The sequence below is a fragment of the Gracilinanus agilis genome, chromosome 2, assembly GCF_016433145.1.
Source record: "Gracilinanus agilis isolate LMUSP501 chromosome 2, AgileGrace, whole genome shotgun sequence".
NCBI classification, from domain to species: domain Eukaryota; kingdom Metazoa; phylum Chordata; class Mammalia; order Didelphimorphia; family Didelphidae; genus Gracilinanus; species Gracilinanus agilis.
In genome coordinates, this window is record NC_058131.1 from 365,075,478 (window position 1) to 365,090,821 (window position 15,344).

Here is a 15,344-nt window from a genome sequence, read left to right on the forward strand (position 1 = left end):
CTGAGTCCCTCTCTATACTTGGTTTACTCCGAGTAATTAAGAAGATTCCTTGGCATGGCTATGCCACACACAGGGCAGCCAGGCGAATGTAGCTGAAGCAGCAAAGTACCTGAAGGAGGAATAGAAGGCATCATGGGCCAGGCAGTCATACTACCACCAACACCATCACCTTGACCACCATTTGCCTTCTTACTCTGATGGAGACAACCCAGAACACTGAGCCAAAGAGCTTCATAAATAGCAATATTCTCCAAAATGTCAGACCTACTTTCAGCCACCACAGCTATTACTAAAGGGAGACATCATTTGGAGATGGAGATCCCCTTCCTCATTACCACCAGTAACAACTGCTGACCAACTGCCACCAAAAGGTAGGCATGGGAGCCCTGGAAGTGGCAGCATCCTGAGATTACTAGTCTTGCCTTGAGCCCAACCTTCCTAACTATCTTCTTCTTCTTCTTTTTTTTTTTTAAACCCTTGTTCTTCGGTGTATTGTCTCATAGGTGGAAGATTGGTAAGGGTGGGCAATGGGGGTCAAGTGACTTGCCCAGGGTCACACAGCTGGGAAGTGGCTGAGGCCGGGTTTGAACCTAGGACCTCCCGTCTCTAGGCCTGACTCTCACTCCACTGAGCTACCCAGCTGCCCCCCTAACTATCTTCTGAGGAGGTGACTCCTGTGGAGAAACAGGGCAGCTATCCCCACCAACAGTCTACCCACACCATATAGAAGGGAAGCAAGTCAGCCTAACTGAGTCAGCATGGTAGAAAGGGAGAAATAAGAGGCATCGTGTGCCAGGCAAGTCAGACCATCGCCACTGCCGCCACCATCTCCCCTTAGACCGTAATGGAGACAGCCTAGGATCCTCAACCCAAGAACCTTAAGTGGAGCATTATGCACAAGAGCCCAATGCCTTCAGCCATTATTCTAGGGAGCCACCCCTGTGTAGATGCAGTGTGGCAACTGTTCCTGCAGGTGCTACAGATACTGAAGACCCAGAAAGGAAAGTTCTGGCCACCAAAGTCTGGGACACTATCAAATAGTTCAGTGTCAGAAACGGATATGATTTTATCAGTGGGAATGACATTAAACTAGAAGGATTTACATTTGCTTTGCCTTCAAACCCTAAAGATGATATGTGTTGGCTTCTCCATTAGGAAATGAACTCCACGAGTTCAGGGACTGTCTGGCTTTTCTATTTGTATCCCTAGCACTTAGCACAGTACTTCCTACGTGTAAGCACTTAGTGTTCTGTTTATTCATTTATCCTCCATACTACCTTTAGGCTTATCTTCCTTGTATCTGTTCATATCATTCCTCTATTCAAAAATCTTTTCCCTACAGAGTAAAGTCTTGCCTTCCACAATCTGGCACTGCCTTCTATATACTTCTAGGCTCATCTCATACTATTCCCATTCACATGTTCTACACACCATCCCCAAGTGGACTACTTGGCACTCCTTTCTTCACCCGATGATATCCCACCTTTGTGCCTTGGCTCACATTGTTCCCTTTGCCTGAAGTGCCCTCCTTCCCTCCCTCCTTCTCATCTGACTATTGAATTTCTAGCCAGTTTTAAAAAACCAATTAAATTATGCCCTACTGTAGTAACCCTTCTTTGGTTCCTCTTTGCCCCAGACTCCCAACATGGTAATGAGCACCCTTTTCCTCAAAGTCTCACAAAAGTTTGGTTGCACTTGTCTTATGTACTTATTTTTTGTAATGATCTGAGTACATCACCTTCTCAGATAGGTGCAAAAGCTTGAAGACTCCCCATAGGCCAGATCACATAAAATTGTGAAATAACAAAATCTTAGCAGCAGCAACAGCAATAGCTGCCTGGTCGTTTTTCTCAACATTTCACTGAGCAAGATCTCTTTCTAACACGCCTGAGAGTGTTAGCCAACTTTCCAGGAAAGGAAACTTATGACCTACCAAAGCAGCAACCCACTCCCTATTGAGACAGCTCTGTTAGGATATTTCCCTTAAATCCAACTGAAAAGTTTCTCTTTCTCTTAAAGCTCTTAGTCCTCCCCTCTGGGACCCAGAAACACCGGTCTAGTCCCTTTTCCACATGATATTCCCTTAGCTACCTGGAGATAGCTTCTCTGTGCCTGCAAAACTTCTGTCCTCCAGGCAAAATGGTATCAGTTCTACAGAACCAACAAAACAACATACATAATTACTATAACTCCTGTTCATATGAAAACATCAACCAGTTTTTTCCAAAAGCCTCAGGTCAAAAATACTGAGCAGCATCAGTATCTGTCTATGAAACACACCTGTCCTTTCAGCAAATGGTAACAATACTGTCATAACTGCCAGTCATTCTTTTGTGCCCTTTTCTTAAGGATTGTATATTATGGGGATTTCATTTCGATTGGTGCCCTGGGGTTTTGTATGACCTGTTGAAACAAGTGATAAAAAAAACAAAAACAAACTTCCATCCTTTCAAAAAGAATTTGAAAATTTTTATCTTCTGCATATGTTCCAGATTGACATTATCCTTTTTTTTTTTTTAACTTACCTTCCATCTTTGAATCAATATAATGCATTGGTTCTAAGATAGAAGAGTGGTAAGGACAGGCAGTGGGGGTTAAGTGACTTGTCTAGGATCACACAGTTAGGAAGTGTCTGAGGCTAGATTTGAACTCAGAAAAAGTCCTCTGACTTTAAGCTGTGGTGTTCTATCCACTATATCACCTAACTATCTCATTTTCATTTCCTATCCCCTTGAAACCTGACCTAATGGTAGCATACAGATGGTTCTTAGTAAATATCTGCTGATTAAGTATATGGATTATAAACTTCTCAAGGTAGAGATAGTCCCTTTGAGGGCTTTGCATCTTCCAGAAAACTTCTAGTAACACTGTTTGCACACAGTGGATTTTCAATAAATGATCTAGGCTTCAAGACTCTAGAGAAGAAATGAATCTCTACTAGGGTAGAGGAAGGATTCCAGGATCAGGGAAAAATCCCCTCCCACCCTCCTTGCAAATCATACCTACATCAGCATAACTACAACTGCACAGAGAGAGAGATTGTTCTTGTATTTCTTCCTATGGAGGTTTTCTCCCAGCGGAAAACACAGTAGTCTTGCTGTGTGAGGGGTGCTTCCTGTGCACAGGGTGTAGGCTCAGGCCATTAGTCATTGGCTGAGCCTTGAAGGAAGGCAAGAGCTTCCCCTCATTCACTGTGCCCTGGCTCTAGCAGTCTGGTGGGAGCATATGATGTCAGAGGCAACAATGGCCCACTATTCCGCCCATGTGTGCCTTTGGCCCCCCACACCCTCGGTCAGCTCCCTCCCCTCCCCTGAGCTGGAAGGTCCTTTCTAGCTTTCCCTTGTACCCCACTGACTGGCTACCTCACATCCTCCTCCTCCTCCCTCAGAGTATTGTCTGTAAAACATCTGGGATTTCCTCAGGTGGGGAACTCCCCTCACCAACCTTGGAACCTTGGAAGCACTTGGAAGATGTCTTGCCTAAGGCGCAATGACTCATGTGGGGTCACAGCTAATAATGTCAGAGGTTAGATGTGGAACCCCAGTCTTCCTGACTATAAGCCCAGTATTTTATCCCCTATCTTACTACTATCCCTAGGTCTGGAAGCAGAATACCTGGGTTTATATCTGGCCTCAGAGGCTTACTAGCTATGTGACCCTGGGCAAGTCACTTCACCTTGATTGCCTCAGTTTGCTCATCTGTTAAATGAGCCGGAGAAGGAAATAGAAAATCACTTTGCTATATTTATCAAGAAAACCCCAAATGAGGTCACGGAGAGTCAGATACAACCGAAACAACTGAACAATAACAAATAATTACTTAGGTGTCATGTTTTAAGGTTTGCAAAGCACTCATCTTTTATTTCCATGGACCTGGAATAGACTCCAGCCTCACTTCTGCCTCTTAACCCTTGATGGAAAATAAGGATTCTCAGCTCAAATGCTTCCTTCTATAGAAATATTTTCTTGATCTCCTTAGTCTTTAGCATTCTGTCCTCAAAGTATCAGATGTTTATTTCTCTCTGCCCATGTGGAATTTCCCAATAGAATATCAATTCTTTGAGTTTAAGGATCTGATGGGATGGTTTCCTTTTTTGGAGAGGGATAAAGAGGCTCTCTAGCACCTTCACACAGTGCCCTCACATTCTGGTTATTTCATGATCCCTTTTTGAGATTTTCTTGGCAGATACTGCCAACTCATTTTACAGATGAGGAAACTGAGACAAACACAGCTATGACCAGGGTCATACAGCCAGGACATACCTGAGACCAAATATGAATTCAAGTCTTCCTGACTCCAGGCCCGGTATTCTGTCTACTGTACCGCCTAGCTGCCTAGCTCATCATATTAGTGAGTTGGATAAGAATGCCCATTTTATAGATGAGGTAACTAAGGCTCAGAGGGAGGGAGTTGCCCCATAGTTACATGACTAGTAACAGAAGCAAGAGCTGTGCCCAAGTCTCTTCTGACTCCAAGTTCAACACTAGTGAATAGAGCACACTATCTCTTCAGAATGTTAGCTGTGCAAGTCTGCTCTTTCTGCATTCCTGTGATTTTAGGGTCAAAGCCTTTGAACTAATGCTTTACATCTGCCTTCTGGATCCCCTTCCCTTCTTCCTTTTTTTGAAGTCCTTACCTTCTGTCTTAGTATCAATTTTTAAAAAAACCCTTACCCTCTGTCTTAGAAGCAGTACTGTGTATTGGTTCCAAGGCAGAAGAGCAGTAAGGACTAGGCAGTGGGGGTTAAGTGACTTGCCCAGGGTCACGCAGCTAAGAATTGTCTGAGGCAAGATTTTAACTCAAATCCTCCAGACTCCAGGCCTGCTGCTCTATCCACTGTGCTACCTAACTGTCCACCCTTCCCTTCTGATTCAGGAGGAACCCTACTCCATTCTCATTTCCCTTTTCCTTTGTTTCTTAATAAATGTTTATTGGTTGGTTAATCCTCTGTCCATCATGTAAAGTTTTCCGGCAGCCATGCTAACTAATTCAATCCAGCACCTATCATATCCAATGTTGCGGAGGGGTAAGGGATGGTTGAAGACAATGAGCCAAGATTTTATAGTTTAGTAGTCTGTGATTTAGTAGATGACCCCATAGCTCTTGCCCTTCATGACTCATCTTGAATAGACCATCCCCACTTCCTCACCACCCACACTCGTAACCTCATTTTATTTCCATACTCCACCCAGATTGCTCTAAATTCACTAGCGCTCTCTCCCTGGCTAAATCTTGCTCTGCTCAGAATCCCTGAAGACCAGAGCTCTTGGGACCTTAGAGGTCAGTCCTCTAGGCCAATCTCAGCATTCATGCATGAGCAATTGGAGAGCCCGAAAGGCTGTCACCTGTTTGAGGTGGCCTAGTGGCTGCTGCCAGGTCTCTCGGCTCCAAGTCCAGTGCTCTCTACCACACCACAAATGCCTAGTTGACGTCCCCCTTTCTTCTGTTGTTTTTGGCACTACTGACCCTGACTTGAAGGTTTTTTCTCTAACCTTCTGAGACATTTCACTGTTTTGGTGAGTTGAGTAGAGTGATGGACTTCTAGGCAGGAAGGCCCAAGTTCAAATCTGACCTCAGACACTTACAAGCCGTATGACCCTGGGGCAAATCTCTCTTAGTCTTATATAATAATCACACCCAATTACCAGGTTGTTCTGAGAATTAAAGTGCTTTGCAAACCTTCAAATACTATACAAATACTAGTTAGCTATGCTAATTTTGCTCTACTTCAGTTAAAATGAAAAACAAAACAAAACATTTTTTTAGGGGCAGCTGGGTAGCTCAGTGGATAGAGAGCCAGACCTGGAGACAGGAGGACCTAGGTTCAAATCTGGCCTCAGACACTTCTAGCTCTGTGACTCTGGACAAGTCTCTTAGCTCCATTTGCCTAGCCCTTGCCATGTTTTGTCTTAGAATTGATACTAAGACAGAGAAGGTAAGACTTTAAAACAACAACAAAACCATTTTAAAATTGCCACCCACATGCAAAGCACTATGTAGTTTAAATAGTTTGTATAGGATGGTGTCCCTGTCCTCATGGAGCATAGAGTCTTTCTTGTGTGGGGAATATAACACACACAAATCATTTTGACTCAAATTAATATGCAATAAGAGCATTGGAGAAGTGCGTACAAAATGCTCTGGGAAATTTCATTGCAAAAAATGTTATTAGTGAATGTGGGTGGAAATCAGAAAAGTCTTCCTGGAGGCAATAGCATTCCTGGTACCATTTTTCCTACTCCTTTATGGACTCTATGGACTCCTTTCCTGGATCAGTAAAAGGTGCTGGCTTCTATTCTAGCAGCAGAGAAACATTATGTACTTAGGGCCAGCCAAGAAGCCACTGCAGAAAGTTTCTCCTTTGGGACACTATGTCACTTCTCTGTGGCTGCTATGGTAATTTCTGTATAGAATTCTCCATATACTGTTTCCTTCTCATCTTAGGATATAAAAACATTTCCCCTCCCCCCCCATATATGTAAAAGCAATTTTTTAAACATTCATTTTTTAAAAGTTTTTAATTCCAAATTCTCTCTCTTCATCTGACCCTGCTCCCTGAGATGGCAAGGAGCAGTTTGATATAGATTCACATGTGCAATCATGTAAAACATTTTTCCATATTAGTCTTTTTGTAGAAGAGTTCTTCTAGTTTTAGAAAAAAAAAAAGAAGAAAATGAAATGAAGTATGTTTCAATCTGTATTCAGATTGTTCTCAGAGGGTCTGTGACATTTTTCTTCATGAGTTTCTGGGATTGTTTTGGATCACTGCATTGCTGAGAGTAACTAGGTCATTCACAGTTGTTTATCAAGAAATATTGCTGTCATTGTGTACAGTGTTCTGCTTACTTCCCTTTGGATCAGTTCATATAAGTCTTTCCAGATTTTTCTGAAATCATCCTGCTTGTCATTTCTTATAGCACAATAGTATTCCATAACTATCATATAGCACAACTTGTTCAGCCATTCTCCAGTTGAGGACAACCCCTCAATTTCCAATTCTTTGCCACCACAAAAAGCGCTGCTTTAAGTATTTTTGTACAAGTAGGTCCTTTCCCCTTTTTATCTCTTTGGGATTGCCTTTGGATTTTCCTGCTTCCCTGGATGATAGACTTAAGTTGCCACGATTTTTAGCTTAGAAAAGCTTTTTGTTTTAGTCTTCAAATACTCAGTGGGGGAGGACTTTGTGCCAGTTGTTGCCCTTTGTGCATAGGGGTTAAAGAAGAGGTGGCCAGAAGGTATGTAAGAGAGGTTCTTTTCCCTCCAGAAGTTCATACACGTGTAGTGACAAAATGTGCCAAATGAGTGCTGATGTGATCATGGAGGATTTCAAGATCTCTGTGGTCTAGGATGAGCAGAGAGAGGAGGGACAAGTAGGAAGGACATTTCCAGCAGGGTAAACATCATGCAGCAGAGAAGATGAACATACTTTGGGAAGTAGTGACAGCATCCTGGAGAGAGATAGAATGTTTATTATTTATTAGGTGTCAGTCAGTCAATGCTTATCATTGAGAATAAAAATATGATCAAGTAAGGCAGTTCCTACGGTGGGGAGATGAGAGAGAGAGAGAGAGAGAGAGAGAGAGAGAGAGAGAGAGAGAGAGAGAGAGAGAGAACGAACGCATATATGTGTGTATGGATGTACATAGGGTGGTGGGGAAGGTGGGTGGGTACCTTGGCAGCTTTGGATCTAGGCAAGATAAGGCCAAAAGCTGGTCTATCAGATCCCAAGCTGGTTTCAGAGGATGGAGGTCAAGGGTTTGTATGGGAAATGATGGCTGAATGGAGGTGGCATTACATGAAGAAGAGATATCATATGTGAAGGGTAGAAGAAATGGGGCTAAAATGCCAATCCAAAGATTTTGAAATGTGGAGAATGGGGTGGGGAGGAGAAGAGGAGGACAGCTGAAGTAGAGTCACGTCATAGAACTAATATCAGATTCTGTGATTCAATGGGAAAAAGGAAACATGAATTGTGTTCCTTTCCAAATATAGCCACTTCTTTGAAGTCTTCATTTAGAAACAATTTGCAAAGCCTTCAGTTCCTAGGCTAAACCACATGAACATAAAGCCTCTTTTTTTCCTCTGTCTCCCTTGAGGGGTTTCCTGGTCCCTAAACTAGTTTGAGATTTAGTTCCAAACTCAACTCACTAAGTATTTAGCTAGCATTTTGTATATGCCCAGCTCCATGGGGGAGATGAGAAAGCTCTGACATAGAATCTATAGTTCAACTTGACTTGCCCATCACTGGAGATCATAGGATCAAAACCCTGGATGAAAGGGACATCAAAGGTCCTCTCCTCCAACCCCCACAAGATGAGGAACCTCATGCCAAGAAAACTGAAGCATGTTGCCTAAGGTTACATGAGATAACAAATGGCAGAGGTGGGGTTCTCTGACTTCAGACTCAGATGCTCAGTGTCCATTTGTTGAAGGTACCCTGGGGGACGCCCTCTCCACCCACTCCTGCTTGGGTACAGGTTTCTAGCAAATGGAATTAGAGCAGGAAGGGACCTTACATATAATGTAGTCCTACTCCTTCATATTACAGATTTGGAAAATGAAGCCCTGAGTTAAGTAATCAGCACGAGGTCACACCCATCCAAAATGGCAGAATCCAGCCTCAGGCCTCTGACCTCTTTCCACAATGCTACAATTAGATGACCTTTCATGTTTATTATTCTTTTCATTTGCATTGTTGTTGCCATTGCGCATATTGTTTTCCTCCTTGGAATACTGGAGGAAATACATAATACATGATAATCTTCAGAAACTCTGACATATTTGCTGTCATTTGATCCTGACCACAGTCCTTGGAGACAGGCCAAGGAGGACAGGCTTACACTAGAGGGAGCACTGAGGTTTACTGAGGTGGTGACTTGCCCAAGGAATCAGGAAGTTCCAAGGTATTCTCATGTTTATTCACTCTCTCAAATTTAAGGGGCAATATATTGGCTGAGAAGGTCAGTAAGATCTCAAAGAGAAAAAAAAACATAGAATCAGGGACAGCTGGGTGGCACAGTGAATAGAGTACCAGATCTGGAGATAGGGAAGTCCTGGGTTCAAATTTGACCTCAGATATTTCCTAACTGTATGATTCTGGGCAAGTCACTTAACCCCTATTGTATAACCCTTACTGCTCTTCTGTCTTAGAACCAATGCTTAGTATTGATTCTAAGATGAAAGAAAAGGGTTAAAAAAAAAAAAGCTTACTTTGTTTCAGGCACTAAAGAACCCAAGAAAAAACAAATCCAGACCCTGTCCTTAAGGACCTCGCATTCTAATGAGGGAAATCATATATGAGGGTGAGATACAAGTTACAAAACAGATGGAAGGTAACCTTAGAGAGTTTCACAAGTCTTAAGTGGTGTAAAAGTGAGATTCAAATCTAGATGCCCTGACTCTAAATCCAGCGCCATTGTTCGGTGTTCACTGTTTCAGCTGCTCAGGTGTTTCTTTCTCCATTCCACACTGAAAATGACACACAATCATCTCCTTGGTATAAGTAGGCAAAATGATATATATCGTCTTAAATTTTTTTCCCTTAGCTTTTGGGAAATAAAATTTAAAAAGTCTTTAATTTTAACTAAATCACTTAATGAGCCAGATTTTCAATGACCTGCCCATTTTGCCTGATCTTTCCCTCCCTAGCCCCTTTTGAAATAAGAGAGAAATCTACCATGCCAACATTCCTTGGGTGTTTACATAGGCAGTATGGCTTACTGCAGAGTTGGAAGCCAACCTCAGATGTCAATAACCCCATTCAGGCATGCAAGCAATGTATATTTGACTCCACCTGGAAAATGAGCAATGGTGTGGTGCCCTTCCACCCACCTTGTTGGAGAAACATTCCTCTTTGGTCAACACAGAAAAAGCTGTGTGCCTTATTAATGTCTGGCACTCGGGTGTGCCTTTGCCCAGTGTGATTGCAGTCATGTCTGGTGGAGTGGGAACTTCATTTTGAACCCACAATTGCCTTATGTGTAAAGTCCTAGGAAAGGCACTGGGGAGGTAAAGACAAAAACCAAACGGTGAAGAAGGAGCTTCCATTCTTCTTGGTAGTGGGTTCCTATCCCCAGCAAAGAGATTAGGGGCTTCAGCTTCTTCTTTACACTTGAACTGGACAAACAGAATTGGTCAGAGGTAGAACAGCTAGACAGCACCGTGGAGTCTTTACCTCTCTTCTGTCTTAGATTGATACTGAGACAGAAGGTAAGGGTTAAAAAAAATAATATTGACTTTTCAGCTGGAAAAGAACTTGTTTTCTGGGAAATGAAATTGTGCAACATCAGCAGTTAAAGGCTGTGAGGGTGAGATTTTATGATGTTTTGAGTGAACTTCTAAAAATTCTAATTTTTCCTTCTGAAAAGGATAAGATGGTGATAAATGAGTCTGGTTACTTCCAGTAAAATTTTTGAAAATCTTTATAATGGTAGCAAGTGAATTTACCAGGCCCTTTTGTAGAATAAGATAAATTTAATTTATATTATTATATATAATGGAATTAATTTGTTATTATTACAATAGAAAATATTACATAATAAATTTAAATAAGTTAAAAGATAAATTTAGGAAGAAGTTAAGATAGGCAGACCGCAAAGGAACATGGTGGAAAATAAAATCTTAGGAAATTCAACAACAAAAAAAGAACATAATAGACATCAAACCATTTATATCTTGGTTAATGTTACTGAATATTTCTGCCCTGTTATTAATACTGTGCAAGTGTTAGCTTAGCTTCTTTTTTAAAAAAATTTTTTATTTAAACATTTTCATGTTTATAATAAAAGACAGAAAGACATAATTTTCCTACTTGTCATTTTAGGAAAATCAGTAGTATTCTTCCCCAGGGTATTGGTTAAGTACTTGTCTTGGGCTCAGGATAGGACTTGATGGCTTTCTTAGTCTGTGCAAGGTATTGTGACACAGTGGAATGAGGGCTTCCTTTGGAGTTAGAGATTCTTTTACTCCCTGAGATCTCTTCCAACTCTAGTGCTGATGATTCTTGGAATCCTGGTTCTGCTCCTTTACCTATGTGACCTAAGACAAATCACTTAACCTCTCTGAGTCTCAGTTTCTTTATCAGTAAAATGAAGGGGTCCAACAAGATGACCTCTGAAGCCCCTCCCAGCCTTCTCTAGCTCTGTGAACCAATGATGCTTTGCTCTTTGTCAAAACAGTCTTCAATCCTTTCTCATAGTCTTACTCTGATAAAGAATAGAATTGAATAATGTGATATTTGGCCATTGGTGAATCTGAAGAGCTACCACCTTGGGTAAACCAAGCTGCTTATTTTCTGGAGGGTTTCTGTCTTCCAGGCCAAGAACAAGGAGACGGGTGCACTGGCTGCTGCCAAAGTCATCGAAACCAAGAGTGAGGAGGAGCTGGAAGATTACATAGTGGAGATAGAAATCCTGGCTACATGTGATCATCCATACATAGTGAAGCTACTGGGTGCCTTCTACCATGACGGGAAGCTGTGGGTAAGAGCATTGTACTTTTTGCCATTTATTTTTTCTTTTCTTTTTAAACTCTTACTTTCCATCTTGGAGTCAATACTGTGTATTGGCTCCAAGGCAGAAGAGTGGTAAGAGTAGGCAATGGGAGGTCAAGTGACTTGCCCAGGGTCACACAGCTGGGAAGTGTCTGAGGCCAGATTTGAACCTAGGACCTCCTGTCTCTAGGCCTGGCTCTCAATCCACTGAGCTATCCAGCTGCCCCCCTTTTTGCCATGTGTTATTTGGAATTTTACCAACATGGCCTTAATTAAAATATTCATACTTCTTGTAATATCCATCTCTATTTATTTTAATTATAACAGTTATTTCTTGCATGTCAGTCCTTGGTGTTAGAAGATAATTGCAGGCAACAGTGAAAGACCTCCACAGTACTGAAGAGCTAGCAATGAATAGCTAACCCAAATATATCCCATTAATAAAATGCAATATGGTACCAAAAGAAGTAAATACATTCAGGAATCAAGAAATAGAATGAAAAGAAATAGTTTAGCGGGGAGTAATTTGGTATATTGAGCCTCAGTATGTTGAGAACCAGGCCTAGAGAAGGAGGTTCTGGATTCAAATGTGGCTTCACATACTTCTTAGCTGTTTAACCTCAATTGCCTAGCCTTTGCTGTTCTTCTGTCAACTTAGTATCAATTCTAAGACAGAAGATAAGGTTTTAAGGAGAAAAAAAAAAAGAGAAAAGAAATAGCATGATGTGTAATCCTTATGTGGAGGTTGTGGTATAGTGGGGCAGCACTGACTTTGGGGTCAGAGGACCTAGATTCAAATCCTGCCTCTGTCACTAACTGTACAAATGACCTTGTTAAAGTCAGTTAGCCTTAATTTCTTCATCTGGAAAATGCAGCGGTGAACTAGATGGCTTCTAAAGTTCCTTCCATCTCTAAATCTATTGTCAGGTGATCTTATGAACATTGCTCAGAGCATCTTGGAACATAGTCAAAAGAAAAAGGGACCAGGGACTCAGTTCTTGGGATGGTTTGAAGAAGGATCTTTCAAAAGTCACAATGTACAAGTGACCAGCAGACTGAAGGAGTACTGTGTCCTGGAGGTCAAGAACAGACAAGATGTTGAGGAGGAGATATAGAAAGGTCAAGGAGGGTGGCAAAGGAGGAATGACTTTTGCTTTTGGCACTAGGGACGGTCTTGGCCGCCTTAACAAATTTGTTTTCAGTGGAGAACTGGGGGCGGATGCCAGTGTGGAAAGGATCAGAAGGAATTTAGTTTAGTAACACTTTTCTGTCTATAGTTACTGGTAGAGGGATGGATTCCAGAAGCGTGGTATTAGTGCTTTAACACTGCCCCTAAGGAAAAGACTTTAGGTGGAAAATAGACAGTAATATTTACCCTTTAGATGTTTTAATTTTGAGATCGAAAACTATTACATTTAACACAACAGATGAAATTAGGTTTCTAAATTGTCAAGCAATATACCTGGATTTTGACATATGAGAGTGTAATTTTTAAAAATCTCTTAGTTTTTTATTTATTACCAATTACATGTTATAATAAATTCAAGTAATTGTTTATATATCAATACTTCTTATCTATCTCCATTGAATTAAACTCTTGTGTTCTCAGTATGGGCCAATATAACCCAAAATGTTGCTATTTTATATGTGGTATTTTCTGACTTCTCTTGAAAATGGCTTGAAAATAGCTGAAAGGGATCAAAGAATTATTCCTGGAGAACTATCTTGTTCTGTGGGTTGGGAACTCTCTTGTTCAACTTTCCCTCTAAAATTTTTCTTGCAAAGCAACCTGGTGGCATGGGACAGCATGCTCCATCCTCAAACATACCCCACCATGCACAGTGAGTGAGTGACTAGGCACTTTCCCTTGGCCTGCCATGTGGAAGTTAGCCAAAAACCACGAGATCAGCTTTTCTTCCGGAATCTGTAATCTTAGTAAAATCCTCCTGATGATTTCTTATCATCACTTCTGCTTTTTTTTTTAATGTCAAAAACTTCAGTTAAAAAATATTTCCCAAAACATGCTTATGCCCTCAGAGTGAGTAAATAGAAGAAGCCCTTAGCTGACCCTTTCCTTTGGGTCAGTTCTTCTTTCCTTTCTTTCCAAGGGTCTGAATATATTCTCTGGGGAAAGACTTTCATGACTTTTATTTCTTTAGGCTTGTTCTTCCACAACCTAACTACAAGGATGGAGATTAGATTAGTCACCAGATATAAATAGGAGCTAGAAAAGGAGTTCTTAACCTTTTCTGGGTCATGAACCTCCTCCTCTTTGACAGTCTGGTGAAGCCTACGGATCCCTTCTCAGAACAATACTTTGAAATGTATAAAATAAAATACATAGGATTACAAAGGAAGGCAGTTATATATTTTTTCCCATTTAAGTTCATAGGTTCCCTAGGAATTTATGGATCCTAGAGTTAAGAGCCCTAGACTAAAATGAATGGATATTAGTTAAAAGCATGTTTGATGTATAACCCAAGTTGAATTGCTTGCCAGCTCCTGGAGAGGGTAGGGAAGAAGTGAGGGAGACAATATGGATTATATAACTTCTGGAAAACTCCCATGGAAATTTGTTATCTAAATAAATAAAAAATAAATAAATGACCAAATAAACAAACAAACGAATGAATGAATAAAAAAAACAAACGAATGAATAAATAAATAAATGAATGAATGAATGAATGAATAAATAAATAAATAAATGCATGAATGAATGAATGAATGAATAAATAAATAAATGGATGGATGAATGAATGGAGCGCCCATAACATTTTAAGGTTGATGTCAGGGAGGGGATATATGCTTCTCCCAAAGAAGGAAATATACCCAGAAGTAGAATTTGGGATTTAATGGGACTAGCAGTCTGATCCAAAATGGCAGTTCTTATGGTCTTTTGTCTTTAGAGATGAAAGGAATCCTGATTTTCCATGAAATCTTAGTCACGAAGGAAATATTCTACCCAAAGATAGAGTAACACTCAAAACCAAAGGGAGGGGGCAGCTGGGTAGCTCAGTGGATTGAGAGCCAGGCCTAGAGATGGGAGGTCCTAGGTTCAAATTTGGCTTCAGACACTTCCCAGCTGTGTGACCCTGGGCAAGTCACTTGACCCCCATTGCCTACCCTTACCACTCTTTTGCCATTACACAGTATTGAGTCCAAGATGGAAGGTAAGGGTTTAAAAAAAAAACACAAAGGGAGATGATTGTGATTGTAAAGTTTGTACAGACCAAAATGATTTTAAAAGTCACTCTCCATTCCCACCCCAACACTACTGCCACTTCAGCCTCAGTCTTGAATGTGGATTTTACTTGAGATTTTCATCTGAACAAATCCAGGAATTCAAATATTTGTTCATTGTCCAGTGATCTAAGGAATTCTGGCCTCTTGTATTTCTTTACTCCATTTTCTTTCATCTGGGTTTTACCCTCGATTATTGGATCTTCCTGGGAGAAGCAAGACTAAAGCCCTGTGGAAGCAACTTTGACTCCATCCTTTCATTTACCTACCACATTTCATCAGCCTCCAAGTTATTTTTTTTTAAACCCTTACCTTCTGTCTTAGAATGGACACCAAGTATGAGTTCCAAGGCAGAAGAATGGTAAGAGTTAGGCAATTGGGGTCAAGTGATTTGCCCAGGGTCACACAGCTAGAAAGTGTCTGAGATCAGCTTTGAACCTCCCATCTCCAGGCCTGGCTCTCAATCCATTGAGCCACCTACTTGTCCCTCTCAAAAGTCTTCGGATCCTTTCTTTGTAATCTTTATCCTATTCTTTTCTTCCTTTCCATTTCCACAACTACCAGTTTAGATCAGGCCCTTATCTCAATCCCATTTGGCTTTGAGAGTCTCCTA

General features: G+C 41.1%; 1 protein-coding gene across 1 annotated transcript in view; it reads left to right on the top strand.

The window, feature by feature from the left end:
• Positions 1 to 15,344, top strand: part of STK10 (serine/threonine kinase 10) — a 141,422-nt gene that overhangs the window by 23,894 nt on the left and 102,184 nt on the right. The window contains exon 2 of the mRNA XM_044664452.1: positions 11,316 to 11,480. Within this exon, the coding sequence (XP_044520387.1) occupies positions 11,316 to 11,480 (165 nt within the window). The remainder of the gene's footprint in view (positions 1 to 11,315; positions 11,481 to 15,344) is intronic.